At 36.3% G+C, this 15,783-nt stretch overlaps 2 protein-coding genes across 2 annotated transcripts in view; both read left to right on the top strand.

Moving 5' to 3' along the window:
• Positions 1 to 5,353, top strand: part of chmp1b (charged multivesicular body protein 1B) — a 5,920-nt gene extending 567 nt beyond the window's left edge. Inside the window, exons 2-8 of the mRNA XM_048187360.1 lie at positions 276 to 373; positions 755 to 901; positions 992 to 1,060; positions 3,320 to 3,427; positions 3,523 to 3,566; positions 4,398 to 4,470; positions 4,560 to 5,353. Coding sequence (XP_048043317.1) covers positions 276 to 373; positions 755 to 901; positions 992 to 1,060; positions 3,320 to 3,427; positions 3,523 to 3,566; positions 4,398 to 4,470; positions 4,560 to 4,604 — 584 coding nt within the window. The 3' untranslated portion in view covers positions 4,605 to 5,353. The remainder of the gene's footprint in view (positions 1 to 275; positions 374 to 754; positions 902 to 991; positions 1,061 to 3,319; positions 3,428 to 3,522; positions 3,567 to 4,397; positions 4,471 to 4,559) is intronic.
• Positions 5,354 to 8,201: 2,848 nt separating this feature from the next.
• cnga2b (cyclic nucleotide gated channel subunit alpha 2b) lies at positions 8,202 to 15,553 on the top strand. The gene is made up of 7 exons (XM_048187362.1): positions 8,202 to 8,428; positions 10,197 to 10,298; positions 11,329 to 11,439; positions 11,536 to 11,709; positions 11,826 to 11,933; positions 12,209 to 12,315; positions 13,760 to 15,553. The coding sequence occupies exons 2-7, from the start codon at positions 10,198 to 10,200 to the stop codon at positions 15,178 to 15,180; spliced, it is 2,022 nt and encodes a 673-aa protein (XP_048043319.1). The 5' UTR covers positions 8,202 to 8,428; position 10,197; the 3' UTR covers positions 15,181 to 15,553.
• The last annotated feature ends 230 nt before the right edge of the window (positions 15,554 to 15,783 follow it).

Raw genomic sequence — 15,783 nt, forward strand, 5'->3', positions numbered from 1 at the left:
ATAATTTTGTGCTCTAAAACATGATCAAATCGGCCAGGTACGACTGTGACGTAGAATTACGTAATGACGCCACCTATGTGTTATTTAGGTAAACTCTGAATCCAGCCTGTAAGACTAGTTTGACAAGTTTCGAGACGGTGTAGGTCTACATTGTTTATATTGTAGTCGTCATTGTTACGTTGTTTAGGCTTGTATTGTGCATATTTTATAGGTATCAGATCATCACTAACAAACGTGATTCCTTTTAAAATCTTTTCCTTGACTTTTGACTTCAGAGCATTTGTTTAACCTCAAGTTTGCAGCCAAAGAACTTCAGCGGAGCTCCAAAAAATGCGACAAAGAAGAGAAGGCAGAGAAGCTCAAAGTCAAGAAGGTAAACGAAGACAAAACACAAACATCTACTAAATGGCATTAGAGACTCCATCAGTTCATAGGAAGTAACCTTGATCTGTGCAATAGCATCTTCACCCAACAGCTTCACACAGATTTCTGAGCTACTTTATGAATATTACGTGTTTCTATCAGGATATTTTCTATCTGCATATTAAAAAGTACTGAGAAATTAGACTTAAGTGAAAGTATATATAAAAATTGTCAAAAATTATACTAATCTATGTCAAAATATCTAGCCAAAAACATACTTGAGTATGTTTGTATCAGTATGTTGAGTAACCACATTTAATTACATAATTATAGCATATAATTATATCACAGATGGGTCAGATGAAGCTCACTGCTTGCTTTGGTTACTTAGGCGATCCAGAAGGGCAATATGGAGGTTGCACGGATACATGCAGAAAACGCTATCCGCCAGAAGAACCAATCAGTGAACTTCCTTAGAATGAGCGCAAGAGTGGATGCGGTGGCTGCACGAGTACAGACGGCTGTCACCATGAACCAGGTAGACAAATGGTTTTCTCCCTTTAAGCCAGATATACTCAATTGTTTATCCAACAGATTTAATAGTTCACTTTTGACTTTTATTCTCCAGGTCACCAAGTCTATGGCTGGGGTTGTGAAGGGCATGGATGCAACCCTGAAGAGCATGAACCTTGAGAAGGTGAGAGAAAAGTGGCTTTCGCACCGAATAGTTCTAGGTACTCAGTTCTAGGAACTAGCCACTAGAATAGTTCCCCGAGAACTAATTTCTCCCCCGGGCCATGTTCCTGGTTGTATTCGCACCAGGATTAGGAACTCTGAAGCAGCCGACAGTGGCGTCTTTAAGCGCGGCATTTACAAACACTAAAAACCGGTGGATGGAGGATGCCGTGATCAGAGCTTTGTTTGTTGTGGTGTGTTGTGGGTTTCGTGGTAATGGAGATGGAATGTAAACATGTAATTTACGTGACTGAAAGAGCAAAAAGTGGGGCTAAGAGACAAAATCTCCTATGACAACTTTCAGTATTACATATCATTGAGGCTGAGAAAAGAACAAAACCCTGCAGATATCAGGAAACTGCAGTTATCACAGTATTCACTGTTTGTTAAGAAAATATGTTTACATGGTTTATTAAAAATGGCTGATGCCAATCTTTGACATGTGTTTGACCAGTCAACGTACATTCACTAAGTTTTACAGATTGTGGCACCAGCACCCGATTTAATCATAAAGGTAATTTAATCATGAAATTACTATTGTTATACATTAAAGGGGACCTATAATGCCCCTTTTACAAGATATAATATAAGTCTCTGGTGCCCCGAGAATGTGTCTGTGAAGTTTCAGCTTAAAATACCCCACAGATAATTTATTATAGTTTGTCAAATTTGCCCCTATTTGGGTGTGACAAACACGGTATTTTTGTGTGCGTCCCTTTAAATGCAAATGAGCTGCTGCTCCTGGCCCCCTTTCCAGAAGAGGGCGGAGCTTTAACAGCACACGCTTCGATTGATCAATAACAACAAAGCTGGAGAATCTCACTCAGCCAAAATGAGGATTGTCAGTCACAGTGTTCGGCCTTACATTGTTCAAAATGGAGTCGGACACTGATGGAGAGACTCAGGAAGAAGTTTTACAATGCATATGGTCATTTCTGAATTGGTTACTGGATAAATTTATGTAGTTGCTCTGGAGTTGTTTCAACTCATCGAATAGCATGTGCCATCATGTTAATCTTTTGTGCGAATCCGGCATTGATTGACCCTCGTTTGTTAAGCAGTCCGGCGTAAAATGACGGCATGTTAACAACACTCTACAACAACAACTCTTCTCTAAAGCTGCCCAACATGGCCTCACCCCCTTTTTTGCATGTTCTCGTGGACAGGGTTTATGTAAATTTTGGGGTTTGTGATGTCACCAACCTGGGAAGAGCTGCTTGTAGTCCCTACCAGCCATTTGTTGTTGTCCTTAAAAAGCGGTTTCTGTAAAAGAAAATATCTTCCTTTGCATTGAACTTTGAGCATCGTAACTTTGCAGATGTTGTTTATGCTCAAACAGCAACATTACACACTAACTAAAGTTAAAGTGAAATCATAATCAAGGACCCCTTTAATAAGTATAGCAACTAATAATATTACATGTTTATTTCTTGGAAATGCATATTTGACTGTAAAGCACTGAGCTTGAGTTGAGATGCAGATAAAAAATTAATATTAATAACAGTAACTTGAAAAATTTTCTATAAAAATAATTTTTTTTATTCTTGGTCATCACATTAAAAATAACATTTAAATTGGATAATAATTATAGATTTAAGTGCTGGAAAATGTGAGAAGCACTTGAATGTCCTTGAAAAGTGCTTGAATTTCGCTCTCAAAAGGTTGTATGAACTCTGAAATTAAGAATGTAAAAACATTCAACTATTTCTGCCACAAAACCATGATTATAGTTAGCTTTACAGTTAGCTACATTAAATCCATGGTGAATGTTGGTGCTTTATGGACTGAAAAGCTTTCTATAACTTGTTCTTTCGTGGCACAATATTTCTCCTGGTTTCCACCTGAGTACTTTTTGATCTGATAACCGTGGTTTAACAGAGAATTTTGCGCTGAGTTTGAATACTTCTCTCTAGATCTCGCAGCAATAATACTGTGGCGAATTCAAATGCTTTCTCACTTCTCCTAAAGCTGTGTAAAATTGGTCCGAGCTGATAAACTGTAGTCGCTGTGCAGCTCAAACCAGAAGCGCGGTTGTGTTCTGATTTCTTTACATTTGCCATTTGATGTTTTTTTTATATGCAACAGAAATGACAGCTCTTATCAGTTGGGCAATGTGGTTGTCACACCAGTGCAACCTCAGTCTGGAGCCCTGAGCTGTAGTACACTGATTTGTCTTTATTTTATTGCCTCTATATTTATTCTCTGTGTTTTGATTGGTCAGATTTCAGGTCTGATGGATAAATTTGAGCGTCAATTTGAAACTCTGGACGTACAGACGGCTCAAATGGAAGACACGATGAGCAGTACCACAACACTGACCACACCACAGGTCATACATGCACTCGCACTACAATGACTGTAACCCATATATACACACTAACATAGTAGTTGTTTTGCCTTTACTGACACTGTGGTGTGTTTTAGGGTCAAGTCGATACTCTGATGATGGAAATGGCAGATGAGGCTGGGTAAGAACATTTTAAATGCTGACATTCATAATTTTTTATCAATGAGTAAATACTCTACCGTAATATACACTCTACTGTTCAAAATTTTGGGGGTGGTACAATTTTTTTTTTTTTTAAATGGTTTTTGAAAGAAGTCTCTTATGCTCACCAAGGCTGCATTTATTTGATTAAAATGCAGTAATGTTGTGAAAATTTATAATTTAAAATAACTGTTTTCTATTTGAATATATCTTAAATTGTAATGTATTCCTGTGATGGCAAAGCTGAATTTTCAGCATCATTACTTCTACACAGTCTTCAGTGTCACACGGTTCTTTCAGAAATCATTTTAATATGTTGATTTGCTGCTCTGGAAACATTTCTTGTTATCAATGTTGAAAACAGATATGCCGCTTTATACTTTTGTGGAAACAAAGATATATTTCTTAAGGATTATTTGATGAACAAAATGGAAAAGAACAGCAGTTATTTAAAATATAAATCTTTTGTACCATGATAAATGTCTTTACTGTCACTTATGATCAATTCAATGCATTCTAGCTGAATAAAAGTATTAATTTCTTTAAAAAAAAACTTGTTAACAGTATTGTATTTAAATAAATGTATTATTATTATTTCTACTACTATGTATCATATATAGATCATATATCTATGATTTAATAAATAATTAAATCAATTAGACAACCATTATTGATATCTAGACAGTAAAGGGTATATTTGATAACTCTGTCAGTAAAGACAATTTACAACAAAAATTAATACTGTCTGTAAAGTTTAAAATCTTGTTAAAAACAAGATTAAAACAAACAGTGTCTGTTCTTGTGTCTTTAGGCTGGACCTCAATATGGAGCTTCCTCAGGGTCAGACAGGATCAGTGGGAACCAGCGTAGCATCTGCAGAACAGGTATATAATACATACCCATAAATACAGACAACATACTAACAAACCTATGAAAGATATGTACTATAATGATTTTATCTTTCTCACCATAGGACGAGCTCTCTCAGAGACTGGCCAAACTCAGAGACCAGGTTTAAGGAAGAATCGGGTGTGTGTAAGAGAGCGATTGTGTATGTATGTGCGAGTATATGAGAAACATATCCCCTGTTTACTGACCCCTGGAAATATTGGCCTCATTGTTTATTTGTTTAGTTCTTTTTATGCAGTTGAGGGGTGTGTGCAGATGTGTGAGGGTGTGCAGCTTTCCTTATCCACTATAACATGCCGAAACCAAACTGTAATGACACGCTGGAAACACAAAAATTAGGAACGTTGTATGGTAACGCTGCTGCCTCAGTCCATAATAATTGGTTTAAAGCTTATAATATTGTGTGTAACATTTCTTTGTAACATTACTCATTTTATTTAAGTTCATGTTTTAAATATCTGCTTGTCTCTCAAATACATTTTATGCCAATGTATCTACATTAACCTACACCAGAGTTGGTATCAGACAGCTGTTGGGTAAAAATTGAGACTTCTTTTTTTTTTTTTTTCTTGCTGCACACATTTTGGCCTCTGCTTCAATGGATATTGTGGGAAATTGTATCTTAAAATGCATGTGATCAAGATGATGATTTGAATAAAATCGTTTCCTTTCTTCCAAGGCAGTAAAATCCCCAGTTTATCAGCCCTAGGTCTTTAGAGTTTCTGTAATCTTTTTCTATTTTGCATTATCCAAAATAAATAAACTGCCTTTGGCAATGTACATCTCAATCAGCTGGCTCAGATAAGAATATATATATGTTTGTTTGTGTGTATATATAAATAAAATTTTGCAAATTTATTTGTTTTTGACTGTAAATAATTTTATATGCAAAATTCTTTTTTTTTTTTTTCTTTTTTTTCTACAGAGAATCAGCATCTGTTGACATTGATTGTTTTCAGACTTGGTACAATGACTGTGATTGGGTTACAACAAGATAGGGTTTTGATTGGTCCACTGGGCTCAAAAGATAGAAGAGTGATAGGTTTTGATTGGTCCTTTGGGTTCAGATTTAGCAGGGCTGAACAGCTGTTACTGGTGCACTGACTCATGAGTCCAAGGAGAAATGTGCTGCTCAGAAACCAATATATATTTATATATTTTCCCATTGGAGTCTTACCTGATATTCTTTTATTCTGGTAGATGACAGATTGGAGTATTTTTTGTGTGCAAAAGAAGAGACGCACATGTCCCTTAAATGTTCTTCCCTCAAAAATAAAATCTTATGCTTAAAATGCTTTTATTAAGAGATAAAGAAGTATTTGTACTTCTATAATTTCATTTGTGACATTCCAGGAACATTTAAGAAATGGACAACTAGAAGGTGAAGGTATGTATTTACATACAGTGGTGGTCAGAATTAATGGCACCCTTGGTAAATATGATCAAAGATAACTGTAAAAATAAATCTGCATTGCTTATCCTTTTGATCTTTAATTCATAAAATTAGCAAAAGTCTAACCTTTCATTGAAAGAAAATAATTGAAAGTGGGGGGGGAAATCACATTATGAAATGTTTTTCTCAAAAAAACATGTTGGCCACAATTATTGGCACCCTTTTATTCAATATTTTTACAACATCCTTTTGCCAAGATAACAGCTCTGAGTCTGCACTTATAATGCCTGATAAGTTTGGAGAACACCTGACAAGAGATCAGAGACCATTCCTTCATACAGAATCTCTCCAGATCCTTCAGATTCCAGCTCCATGATGGTGCTTCTTCTCTTCAGTTCACTCCATTCATTTTCTTTATGGTTCATGTCAGGGGACTGGGACGGCCATGGCAGAAGCTTCATTTTGTGCTAAGAGACACAGTTTTGTGTTGGTTTTGATGTTTGTTTTGGATCATTGTCCTGATGGAAGATCCAACCACGATTTTTTGTCTTTTGGTATTTGATAGAATCCATGATACCATGTATCTGAACAAGATGTCCTGATGACCTCCAGCACAAAAATAGGACCAAACATTAAAGATCCAGCAGTATATTTAATCGTGGGCATGGGGTACTTTTTTCCCTGTTTGCACCAAACCCATCTGGTGGGTTTGCTGCCAAAAAACTCTTTTTTTTAGTTTCATCTGACCATAGAAGCTGGTCCCGTTTGAAGTTCTAATCGTGTCTGACAACTGAATATGCTGGAGATTGTTTCTGGAGCAGAGGATTTTTCTTGAAACCCTCCCAAACAACTTGTGGGGATGTAGGTGCTGTTTGATCATTTTTTTTAGGCTTTCTGAGACTCAAGACTCAACTAATCTCTGCAGTTCTCCAGCTGTGATCCTTGGAGAGTCTTTGGCCACTCAAACTTTCCTCCTCACCGCGCATTAGGACGATATAGACACACGTCCTCTTCCAGGCAGATTTGTGACATCTTTAGTTGATGGGAACTTCTTAATTATTGTCCTGATGGTGGAAATGGGGGTTTTCAATGCTTCAGCTATTTTCTTACTGCCACTTTCAGTTTTGTGAAGCTCAACAATCTTTTGCTGCACATCAGAACTATATTCTTTGGTTTTTCTCATTTCTCATGTTTATACTCCTGTGGAACAGGAAGTCATGGCTGGACAATTTCATGCTCCTAGTCACCCTGGTGTGCTAAAACATGTAAATGTGAATGGGAATATACTTTAGAGATATTTTACTCATAAGAAATTCTAGGGGTGCCAATAATTGTGGCCAATGTGTTTTGGAGAAAAAACATTTATTTCATAATGTGATTTTCCCCCCACTTTTAATTCTTTTCCTTCAATGAAAGGTAAGATTTTTGTTAATTTATTGAATTAAAGATCAAAAGGATAAACAATGCAGATTTATTTTTACAGTAATCTTTGTTCATATTCACCAAGGGTGCCAATAATTCTGACCACAACTGTACATACATACAGTCAAACCAAAAATTATTCAGACATTTCTGATATTTTTACTAGTGGGTGCAGGACACTGTAGTTCATTTATGTAAGTGAGGATAGCAAAATAAAGTAAACTGTGACATATTATACCCCAAAATTCTTCATACAGTGGACTACCAGTAAAATTGATAAAAATTTGGAACCAAAAATTATTCAGACACTTTGACCTGACCATGTTTTGCTTAAGTTTTATCTGACATAATACCTTTTTTCTGACACAGTTTAACTCTGAGAGCTTGTCATATTTTACTACCATTTTTTAAACTATAGTGAATAAACTGTATTAATGAATGAAATGTTCAAGGTATCTGAATGCATTTTGGTTTGACTGTACATAATTAAAGACTTCAGATGCAGATTTCTTTTAAATTAGCATTTTTGTTTTGAATTTTACTCTTATCAGTGACATTTTTGAAAAGAAGGCATTTCAATAACTGACTAATAAACTTTTCATTGCCATTAAAGTGCAATTACTGAACCTAAACATAGGAGCCTGATGTAATGCTCATTGAAAAAAAGACTCTTTTTTTTTTTTTTTTTTTAGTTTTTTTGCATTTGAAGTATTCATATATATACATTTGCACAGTTCAAAGGTTTGGGGTCAGAAGGTTTTTTTTTTTTTTAAGAAATGAATCTATGTACTGTTCATGAAAATGTCACTAATTTATGTGACCAGCTCTCATTTTTTCTCCTCCCATTCCCTCCTGTCCTGCCCCTACATACCCCGCCTTTCTATCTCTTCTCTCTGCCTCTTTTGCTGGAGTGTCTTCTACTCTAGAGATGAGAAAGAGAGATGGACTGACTGATCATGGTATTATTCCATTTACACAAATCACAGAAAGAGAACTGTATGTTTCTAGACTAGCATGAAGATCAGAAACGCACTTTGTGTATTTCTTGTTGAGCATAAGGATGTAATATGGACCAATGTTCCAGAATTTTTGGGGATCCTAAAGAGGAGCAGCTGAAGGTGAGTCAGGGAATTTGTCTCACATATGCTAGAAGGTTCATACATACATTTTTGTCTCTCACATGTTTATGAGTCACATAGTCTATTATATAGAGATTTAATGACTATGAGGTATAACTTTTGGTTTCTTTAATATTATTTTGAATGATTTATGATATTATTAAATATTTATATATATTTATTTATATATTTTTGTTGTTGTATTTATAATATTTTGAATCATAATATTAATTTTCTATAACATTTTGCTATTCTTAGTTATTTTTTTTCCTATTTAGCTTCACTGACACTATAGTTTTTAAAATACTTTTGAAACAAACACTTAATTTGTGAAGTTGTATATATTTAAAGAACAACTGTTAAACTCTTTTAAAGCCTACTTCAAAAGTGTTTCAGTTACAGGGAGAAGATTAGAAGATTACATAACTCCAGCATTGTTTGTGTTTGTGTGTGTGTGGTTCAGGTAAACCCACACAAAGACATCTGAATTTTTTTGTTTTTTGGTCCCCTTAAAAATCATACAAGTGATGTTTTTAGGTGTAGGGGTAGTGGATATAATATACAGTGTTTGTACAGTATAAAAAATCATTATGTCTATGGAATATCTCCATAAAACATGAAAACCCCAATGTGTGTGTATGTGTGTGTGTGTGTCAGAAGAATGGTTGTTAGCAACCATGATTTCTCATGAGACATTAGCTCTGTGTGTTTGTCCTCTGGGAAGACAGTTGTGTGTCACTCTGTGTTCTGTGTTTCTTTAATGATGAGCCAATTACCAGAAACATTGTTAACATTCATCTAGACACGGCACCATCCTTATGTCTGTTCAATCATCCATCCATCAGTCAGTCCTTAAAGCCGTTTTCTTATTAACCATGAGATCATCCTTCAGTTTGGTTCTTGGGCAGTAGTTATTAAATCTCTCCCTGTTCCATCTATATCTTACGGTAATCTGAGGTGATTGTCATAGTGACCACACTCCCAGGCGAGAAATGTTTGCTGGTAACTCCCCTGACCTGCTGTCCCTCTGCACTACATCCACAATGTCATGCGCTCCTGAGAAGTTTGAAGGGCCAAGTTGTACTGAAAACTGCCTAGCATCAATGGAATGTATAGGCACATGGAGTGAGGATGTTTGGGGAAAAATTGTCCAAAATTGTCATTTAAAAAATTGCTAATACTGAAAGAAACTCCCTTTTGGGAACATTCATTAAAATAATTATATTAAAAATTGTATAAATATTGTTTGTATTTTTTGCAGTGTTTTGTTTAAGATTAGCATATTTCCCATCTAACAGGGAAGGTTCTCAGAACTTTGGCTAACATTCTGGCAAGGTTCTCTCAATGTTATGAACAAATGTTCTTCCAGTAACGCTAATAGAATGTTTGTTCAAAGCTCTCTTTAATAACATTATCAAAACATTAATGTTGTTTATACATCATTCATGGAAATTTTAGGAGGACATTATTTTGAAACATTACTACTTATAATTTTTTTAGATAGCTTAAATAACAAAAAAGTAACTTTCCCATAATAGGCCTACTTGCAAAATGATAAAATAGAGAAAACGTTTCCTTAACGTTTTGACGAATATTCACATACTGAAACCTAGAAAAAAACGTTTTAAAAAATTGGACGTTTTGAATGTTCTGAGAACATTTAGAAATAACGTTTTCACAGATTGATATACTGTATATTACTTAATATATAATTACATATGGTATGTCCTCATTTAGATGCTAAGTAATCGTGTGTTTGTGTGTACAGTATGACGGGCCGGTCGGCTGCTGAGGGATCTCCCTGCTCTCATCGTCTCTCTGTTCAAACTCAAGAGGATGAGCAGGACCGAGCAGAGAGTGTGCTCAGCAGGTCAGTGGTTCTGTGTTTGTGCGTGGTCTGTTTTCCATCTATGCAAGGACCAAATGTTCTCGTAATGATAGTAAAAACAATTTGGACATCTACCTTGTGGTCCTCAGAAGGGAAGTGTCATAAAAGGACGAAATCTTATTTGATTTTAAAAATAGTTTTTATTTTCCACTTTATCAATATTCTATCAACAGCATGCTGTCATTTACATCTGAATTGACTCCTATCTGTAACTAAGTAAAACTGTTTGTACTTTATACAGGGCTGAAAGTACAGTAAGCCTACTGCAAATAAAAGTTTGAAATATGAAATCGTCACACTGTTCTGAAAGTAGGCCAATCATAACTCTTATTTGCACATGTAGGACACCCGTTTGATAGAATTACGTAAAGACAGTATAATCCAATCTTGCCACAACCATGTAAAGCCACATGCTAACTTTATGTTAGCTTCATGTTAATTTATTGGAGAAAAACCCTGCTCACAGATTATTAACACATAACACATAAAAAGTTAATCCCCCTAAAAGTAGTCCTGCAGTACCTTGAATTTTCATCATCATTAATCCAGTCTTCAGTGTCACATGCTCCTTAAAAAATCAGTCTAATATGCTGATTTGGTGCTCAAGAAACATTTCTTATTATTATCAATGTTGAAAACAGTTTATTTGCTAACCATGATACATTTTTTCAGGATTCTTTGATGAATAGAAAGCTCCCTAACACAGCATTTATTTGAAATAGAATTGTTTGGTTTCACTTTTGATGAACTTAAAGCATCCTTGATGACTAAAAGTATTAATTTCTTTCAAAAAAAAAAAAAAAAAAAATCGTACTGACCCAAACTTTTGAACGGTAGTGTAATTTTGCTATATTTTTTCACATGAGATTAAGTCTTACAGTATTTAACATAAAATACTACTTTAACAGAATTCGATTGGAGTAAACCATGATGGTATAAAACCATGATAATGTGTGTGATTTCACATTTCCTGCTCATATGTTCTGTCCTCATCCTTTCGTTACTCTCTCAGGTCTCAGTCTGCGTGTGATGACACCTCATCTGAACTGCAGCGAGTAGCTGCTCTAGAGCCCCAGGATGCGCCATCAAGAAACTCCTTTAGAGGAAGAGGAGCTCTGTCCAGGTTCAGGATCCATATGCACATATACACATATACATTGCACATATACATTCTCACATGTGCAAGTCTGGATAAATGCTTTCTCTTTTGCGTTGCCAGGTTGGTGAGTCTGGTAGTGATTCTGAGAGACTGGGCACACAGGAGTCTCGTAGAGGAAGAGGAGAGACCCGATTCCTTCCTAGAGAGATTCCGGGGCCCCGAAGTACGAGCCCCACCCAGTCGAATTGGCAACAACCAACCAGATGCCAATGGAAATACTAAGGGAAATACAAAGTAATGTTACAGATATGACACATTTATTTTTCTTTCAAACATGGAATGACAAATGGGCATGAAAAAATAAAACATTCTGCATACAGAGAGGATAGATATCTGATCATTTTCCACAGGAAACAATGGGAGACATTTATAGTTTCTCCATCCGACGATATTTACTACTACTGGCTCTTCTTCATCGCTGCTGCTGTGCTCTATAACTGGGTACTGCTTGTTGCCAGGTGTGACTTTTCATCTAGTCTTTCTCCTTTACAAATTCTTCATTATCCTTTGTTAATGTGCGGCTGATAAACACAGTCCCCTGTGTTGGCAGTTTGTTTCTGGCGTAACTAATTGTTACAATGGTGTAAGGCTCTTTCGTTATGCCTGTCACTCTTCCACAAACAAAACAGCCCTTTGAGACAACTGCTTGACTAACTGTACAAGATGTTTGCATCTGCCAGTAATCTAAATATTATGGTTTTCATGTTCTTTCTCTTTCTGTCTTTGTCTATAGAGCATGTTTTGATCAACTTCAGACTGAGAATCCTATTGTCTGGCTGGTGTTTGACTATATGTGTGACTTTGTCTACATACTGGATTCATGTATGCGGCTAAGGACAGGTATAGACACACACATACACTCAAAATTGACCTGACTTATACCACATATTAAAGTTAACTATTCCAATAATTAAATCCATTAAGTGCCTTCACACATTACAGAAATATTACATATCACAAAATCTTTTTCTGGCTCTGCATTTATGAAGTTGTCAGTTTTTCTATTCAGGCAAAGTCATGATAAAATTTTGCATATAGTTGGGCTAGTTCATGTTCATTTAAAGTCGACATGAAATTAAAATTCATCTGTTTTCTAATTGCCTGTTACTGATCTTATTGTAAACATTTCATACATTTCTTTCTTTTTTTCAACTTTTGACCTCATAATTTCTAGAGAAATGACAGACTTCTCTCTGGTGACGTGTTCCAGACTTCTCCAATCATTTTGTATGCTTAAAGCCCATCCCTTTCTTACACATCGGCCTCCATCCATTCAAAAACTGATGGATAGAACCAAGTTCTCATCATTTATTCGTTTCCATTTCAGATGTACAACACAATATGGAAGATTGATCTGTCGCCACTTAAGTTTTATCATGACTTTAAAGGATTAGTTCACTTTCAAATGAAAATTAGCCCAAGCTTTACTCACCCTCAAGCCATCCTAGGTGTATATGACTTTCTTTTTTCTGATTAACACAATCTGAGATATTTTAATAAATATCCTGATGCATCCAAGCTTTATAATGGCAGTGAGCGATACCATTGAGTATAAGCTGAAAGTGCTTCCATCAGCATCCATAAACATATTTCACACAGCTCCGGACTTTTAATGAAGTGCTTCTGAAGCAAAGCGATGCGTTTGTGTTAAAATCATATCCATATTTAATAAGTTATAAAGTAAAATATCTAGCTTCCGCCAGACTGCCTTCCGTATTCAACTTACGAAGAAAGTGTAAACTGGCGTCGTTAAGCTTTTTCGTAAGTTGAATACATAAGGCGGTCTGGCACAAGCTAGATATTTTACTTTATAACTTGTTAAATATGGATATTATTTTTTAAACAAATGCATTGCTTCACTTCAGAAGGACTTTATTAACCCCCCTGGAGCTTTGTGAAGTACGTTTATGTTATGATGGATGGATGTGGCTCGAGCCACTTTCTTCAGCTCATACACGTTGACATCACTAACTGCCATTATAAAGCTCGGATGCATCAGGATATTTATTAATATATCTCCAATTGCGTTCATCAGAAAGAAGAAAGTCATATACACCTAGGATGCTTGAGGGTGAGTAAATCTTAGGGTAATTTTCATTTTAAAGTGAACTAATCCTTTAAGTACATTTTATTTTGTTTTTGCATTGTTCAGGTTGAGAAGGACATGACACAGACAATTTACACAATGGCAACACATTGGTCATTCAGCATCTTGGAAGCAGAACAATGTACAGATTATTTGTGTAATTGAATGAATTCAAAAGCATTTTCTATGCTCTCCCAGGTTACCTGGAGCAAGGACTTCTGGTGAAGGACCTAGCGAAACTCAGAGACAGCTACATTCATACATTTCAGTTCAAAATGGACGTTATCTCCATCCTCCCCACGGACCTGGCATACATCATCTTGGGCATCAACACACCACAGCTCCGCTTCAACCGCCTCCTGCGCTTCCCTCGTATGTTTGAGTTCTTTAATCGGACTGAAACGAGAACCAACTACCCAAACATCTTCCGCATCTGGAACTTGGTGCTCTACATTCTGGTTATTATCCACTGGAATGCCTGCATCTTCTATGCCATCTCTAAGTCTCTAGGTTTTGGGTCAGATCAGTGGGTTTATCCCAACATCTCATCTACAGAGGAAGGAGCTCTGAGACGGAGTTACGTATACTGCTTCTACTGGTCCACACTGACGCTGACCACCATCGGAGAGATGCCACCACCTGTACGGGACGAAGAATATGTGTTCGTAGTGTTTGATTTTCTTGTCGGAGTGCTAATTTTTGCCACCATCGTAGGTAATGTGGGTTCCATGATTTCCAATATGAACGCCACACGGGCAGAGTTTCAGGCACGGATTGATGCTATTAAACATTACATGCACTTCCGCAAAGTCAGTCGCCATCTTGAGACACGTGTCATCAAGTGGTTCGACTACCTGTGGACAAATCAGAAAGCGGTGGATGAGCAGGAAGTTTTAAAGAATCTTCCTGACAAGCTACGTGCAGAAATTGCCATCAACGTTCATTTGTCTACTCTGAAGAAAGTTCGCATCTTTCAAGACTGTGAGGCCGGGCTGTTAGTAGAGCTGGTTTTAAAACTGCGCCCTCAAGTGTACAGTCCTGGTGACTACATCTGCCGAAAAGGAGACATTGGAAAAGAGATGTATATCATTAAAGAGGGAAAATTAGCAGTTGTTGCCGATGATGGAGTGACACAGTTTGCATTGCTAACAGCTGGAGGTTGTTTTGGCGAGATTAGCATTCTTAACATTCAGGGTAGTAAAATGGGAAACCGCCGGACGGCTAACATTCGCAGCATCGGCTACTCTGACCTCTTCTGCCTTTCAAAGGACGACTTAATGGAGGCCGTAACCGAATACCCAGATGCTCAGAAGGTTCTGGAAGAGCGTGGAAGGGACATTCTGAGGAAGCAGGGGCTTCTGGATGAAAGTGCTGCACAGGGAGGTATGCTTGTCATGGATACAGACGAGAAGGTTGAACGTCTTGAAGGCTCACTGGATGTTCTACAAGCACGTTTCGCACGGTTGCTCGGGGAGTTCACAGCGACTCAAAGCAGACTGAAACAAAGAATCACAGCGCTTGAGAGACAACTGTGTCATACGGGCCTTGGGCTTGTTTCAGATCAAGAGATGGACTTTGAGAGTAATGCTAACACACCACGAGCTAATTCAACTGCATAGAAATGTGCATCCTCACCATGAAGATTGTGTGCCTCTGTTTCACATGCAGGATTATATTTCTAGTTGTACATAAATTCACAGTTACAGACATTTGCTTTTTCAAACACGTTCCAACAGCCTCCAGCTTTTAGACTTTTTTTTCAAGTATGGTCTTTAATGGAATTTTTTCAGAGAAGACAGCATATTTAATTTTCCCTAAATGAAACTGAAGCTGTGAGAGATAGATGTCCTTCAATATATCGTCAGTGTTGTTATTAACTAAAAAAAATCCATCCATCCATTCTCCAAACCCTGAATATATAATATAAATATTAGATAAAAAAAATAAATTTAAAATCCAATGAAAATGAGAAATGTTGCACTGGCAACTAATTAAAATAAAATATGTTTAAGTTGATGTACTAAAATGACAAACTAAAACTGAAATGTACATTAATTAAAGATAAATAGAAACATTTTTCAAAAACAAATAATTAAACAAATTAATAAATACTATAATAATATATATTGTGTTTTTTTTCTAACTAGAATTTTTAAAATTATTATTATTTTTTTGTAGAAAGAAGTACATAACATTACAACCTACTGATTTTTTTTTTAATT

This window comes from Megalobrama amblycephala, linkage group LG4, assembly GCF_018812025.1.
Source record: "Megalobrama amblycephala isolate DHTTF-2021 linkage group LG4, ASM1881202v1, whole genome shotgun sequence".
NCBI classification, from domain to species: domain Eukaryota; kingdom Metazoa; phylum Chordata; class Actinopteri; order Cypriniformes; family Xenocyprididae; genus Megalobrama; species Megalobrama amblycephala.